The sequence below is a fragment of the Suncus etruscus genome, chromosome 9 (genome assembly GCF_024139225.1).
Source record: "Suncus etruscus isolate mSunEtr1 chromosome 9, mSunEtr1.pri.cur, whole genome shotgun sequence".
NCBI lineage: Eukaryota > Metazoa > Chordata > Mammalia > Eulipotyphla > Soricidae > Suncus > Suncus etruscus.
This window is the reverse complement of record NC_064856.1, coordinates 97,902,990-97,906,462: the sequence shown is the minus strand read 5'-3', so window position 1 is coordinate 97,906,462 and position 3,473 is coordinate 97,902,990. Positions and strand designations below refer to the sequence as shown.

The window sequence follows — 3,473 nt, the reverse complement described above, 5'->3', positions numbered from 1 at the left end:
CCTTGAACACTGTCAGGTGTTCCGCTAAAAATTAGAAAAGCAACAAAGAAACCATTAATATAATTAGTTGGAATTAAGGAAGCTGATACATTTTTGGTCACCATTCTTGAAGTTATTAGCTCTCTTCTATTTGTTTTGTTTTGTTTTGGGGTCACACCCGGCAGCACTCGGGGATTATTCCTGGCTCTACACTCAGAAATGGCTCCTGGCAGGCTCAGGGGACCATATGGGATGCCAGGATTCTAACCACTGTCCTTTTGTATGGAAGGCAAACACTCTACCTCCATGCTCTCTCTCCAACCCCATATTAGCTCTCTTTTAGCCTCATCTAGACCACCAGTAATTCTGACCCCAAAGATAAAGCAACAAATTATATACAAAAAAAATATTATAATGCAAAATTGTATTTGAGCAGTACACATTTCCTTCTTATTTTAAAATAAATTATGGCATTTTAGGGAATCCCAAGATTATCAAGGTTTTAGACATTCTTCATTAAATCTTATTAATAAGTATGTTAACCTTGCCCATGAGGTATAGACTTCGAAAAAAATAAAGGATTCAGATGGACAATTGCCTATTTCATGTTTATTCAACAAAGAAGGAAAATACATATGTCTACATTGTCATCCCCCTCTAGATAATTTATTGAAAAGATTTATTTTTCTCCAGTTTTTCTTATTTTCTCCCAGAGTTTTTTCATGACATTTTTTACTTCTGCATTTCTGAGGGTGTAGATTAAAGGGTTCAACATAGGAGTTACTATGGTGTAAAATACACTCACAGCTTTGTCTATGGGGAAGGAGGTGACAGGTCTTAGGTATAGGAATGTGCAGGGAACAAAGAATAAGATGACTACTGTGACGTGCGAGGCACAGGTAGACAGAGCTTTGCGACGCCCTTCAGCACTGTGATTCTTCAGTGAGCGCAGGATGATGACATAGGAAGTAACCAGCATAGAAAAAATGAGCAAGCACATTGACCCACTGTTGGCTGTAATCAAGGGCCCCAATATGTGAGTGTCAGTGCAAGCTAGCCTCAGGAGAGGAATTAAATCACACAAAAAATGATCAATGACATTGGGGCCACAGAATGGCAACTGGACAATGAACAAAAGCTGAACCGCTGCATGAATAAACCCTAACAGCCATGCCATTACCACCATGAACATGCACACGGGTCGGCTCATGATGGTCGTATAATGCAAGGGTTTGCAGATGGCTACATAGCGGTCATAGGCCATGACCATTAACAAGATAATTTCAGCCCCCGCAAATAAATGTTCAGCAAAGAGTTGAGTCATGCAGCCATTGAAGGACATGGTGTTCTTTTCAGAGATCAAGGCCAAGATCATTTTAGGTGTCATGCAAGAAGAGTAGAACCCATCTATCATCGACAAATAAGACAAAAAAAAGTACATGGGTGAATGCAGGGCTGGGCTGATGAATATGGTGACAGAGATGAGCAGGTTCCCTGCCAATGTAACTAAGTAGGCAATTAAAAACATAGGAAATAAGAGTCTCCGCAGTTCTGGATTCTGAGTCAGTCCCAATAGGATGAATTCAGTTACGTTGTTCATCTTTCCCATATTCAGCTTGGGTTGTGAGCTTGGGATAGAACTGAAAACAAAACAAAACAAAAAGCCAAGAAACAAAAGTATTTTTGAGTGATAGCAACCTAAATATAATCACAAATTATTCCATTACCTGGTCCCTGAGGTTGTTGGAATTATAGCTTCCATGCACCACTGCTACTTTGCAGATGGTTGTAAAGATGAAACGAGGTTAAATGTCTCCTTAAATTTATTGAGGAGTGATAGTTCAAAAACGACTGCCTGGAAACCACAGTAAGAGAATCATGTCTTTATGAAAGTTGACCCAAAGGTTATCTTATAAACTTTTATTCCAGTTCTAAAAGTCCAGTAACAGATTCTTCGGGCAAAAATCTCAACAACAGCAATCATTTTAGAGTTATAACTGCTATTGGCATGATTTTAGAGGGGTATATGAATTCCAGTCTCTAAAAAGTCAACTGAAAAAGACAAATGTAGGGTGATCTTACTTATAGGTGATATATGAGGTAACAAAGCAAAGGAAGAGGCAATGTCCCTTCAAAACAAGGTTAGCCTCTGGCTGCAGAATTGAGATGACCTTGGAAGAAGGGAAGAGAGCTGAAAGGATTCCCTGGACTTACAATGCAAAGAGGAGTCTTGCTGCTTTGCTGGTGGGTGTGGTGTGGTGACATTGTACTTCTAAGATATGAGCATTTATATTTTTGTAAAGCAATTAAAAACCAATAAACGGGTCAGATCTGAACATTCTTGTCTTAATCTATGCCAGCTATTTTCAGTGACTGCTTTTTTTCCTGTCAAATAAATGCATATGTAGACATAGAGACAACTGCAAATGGAGTTTTCATCTTTCACACAGAGTCAAGAAACTATATAATAGTTCATTAATGAACATTCACTCAGTGAACAAAGTGTTTGAATCTGGCTCATCTTGATTCTCTCAGGTTATGGATGTGGACACGTAAGAGGGTGCAAAATTCCCTGAAAATTTGTTAGGTAAAATTTCTGTGCAACTGGCCTTTGGTTTCATTTAGCATAATGTTCTTCTGGAGTATATATTTAAAATTAGACTATTATTTTTAAACTTTGGGCCATATCTGGCTTGTTCAGGGTTTAGTCCTGGCACTGTACCGGATCCTTTTTGGTGAGCTCAGGGGACCATAAGGTTGCTCGGATCAAACTTCAGTTGGCCACATGCAAGGTAAGTGACCTTCTTGCTGTATTATTACCCTGACCCTGTGACTCACATTATAATAAAATTAAATTAAATTAGGTCTCCCCAAACTTATTATGTCCGAGGTAAAAATTCTTAGGCCATGTGAAATATTACCATTTTCTCTCTGGCATACATTTAATAAACTAAAATGAATATTTTATTTTTAATATTAATGGTATAAATATTGAATACATATAAATGTATCAATTTTTGAATTATATGTACATCAATTTTTAAAGTTAGTACATAATAATATTATAAAATGATTTTTACCTTTTGTCTTTATTATTCTAATTTCTAGAGTTTATACAAAAAAAAAGTCGTTAAAGAATTATTTTTGGTTTAAAATGATCTTTCCAGATTATGTAGCAACACAAACTTTCAGCTTGACTGAGTTAAGAAGTATTCAGGAAGTCAAATTCTGAATTGTTTCTTCTGTCTCTGATTCTCACAGGGCTACTATGCAGCTAATTTAATGAACAATGGAGCTGGAGTGATATGGCACAGCAGTAGGGCATTTGCCTTGCACATGGCTGACCAAACACAAGCCTGGATTATATCCTCAGCATCCCATATGGTCCCCCAAGCCTACCAAGGGTGATTTCTGAGTGCGGAGCCAGGAGTAAACCCTGAGCACCACCGAGTGTGACCCAAAAACAAACAGAAAATTCAAGGAATGAATGCAGT

General features: G+C 37.7%; 1 protein-coding gene across 2 annotated transcripts; it reads right to left on the bottom strand.

Moving 5' to 3' along the window:
• Positions 1 to 658: 658 nt before the first annotated feature.
• Positions 659 to 2,418, bottom strand: LOC126017803 (olfactory receptor 4C45-like). 2 transcript variants are annotated; one of them, XM_049779857.1, is made up of 2 exons: positions 2,398 to 2,418; positions 659 to 1,579 (listed from the first exon to the last, which is right to left on the bottom strand). In XM_049779857.1, the coding sequence occupies exons 1-2, from the start codon at positions 2,416 to 2,418 to the stop codon at positions 659 to 661; spliced, it is 942 nt and encodes a 313-aa protein (XP_049635814.1). The 2 variants fall into 2 exon arrangements, with proteins under 2 accessions (XP_049635814.1, XP_049635815.1); XM_049779858.1 differs by lacking the exon at positions 2,398 to 2,418 and having other exon boundaries at positions 659 to 1,591.
• Positions 2,419 to 3,473: the final 1,055 nt, after the last annotated feature.

Bases quoted from the DNA above. Each gene is read 5' to 3' on its own strand.
- LOC126017803 (XM_049779857.1), bottom strand. From the start codon at position 2,418: ATGAAAACTCCATTTGCAGTT. The intron at 1,580-2,397 runs GTCTCTATGTCT...AATATGGGAAAG, and splicing joins TGAAAACTCCATTTGCAGTT to ATGAACAACGTAACTGAATT.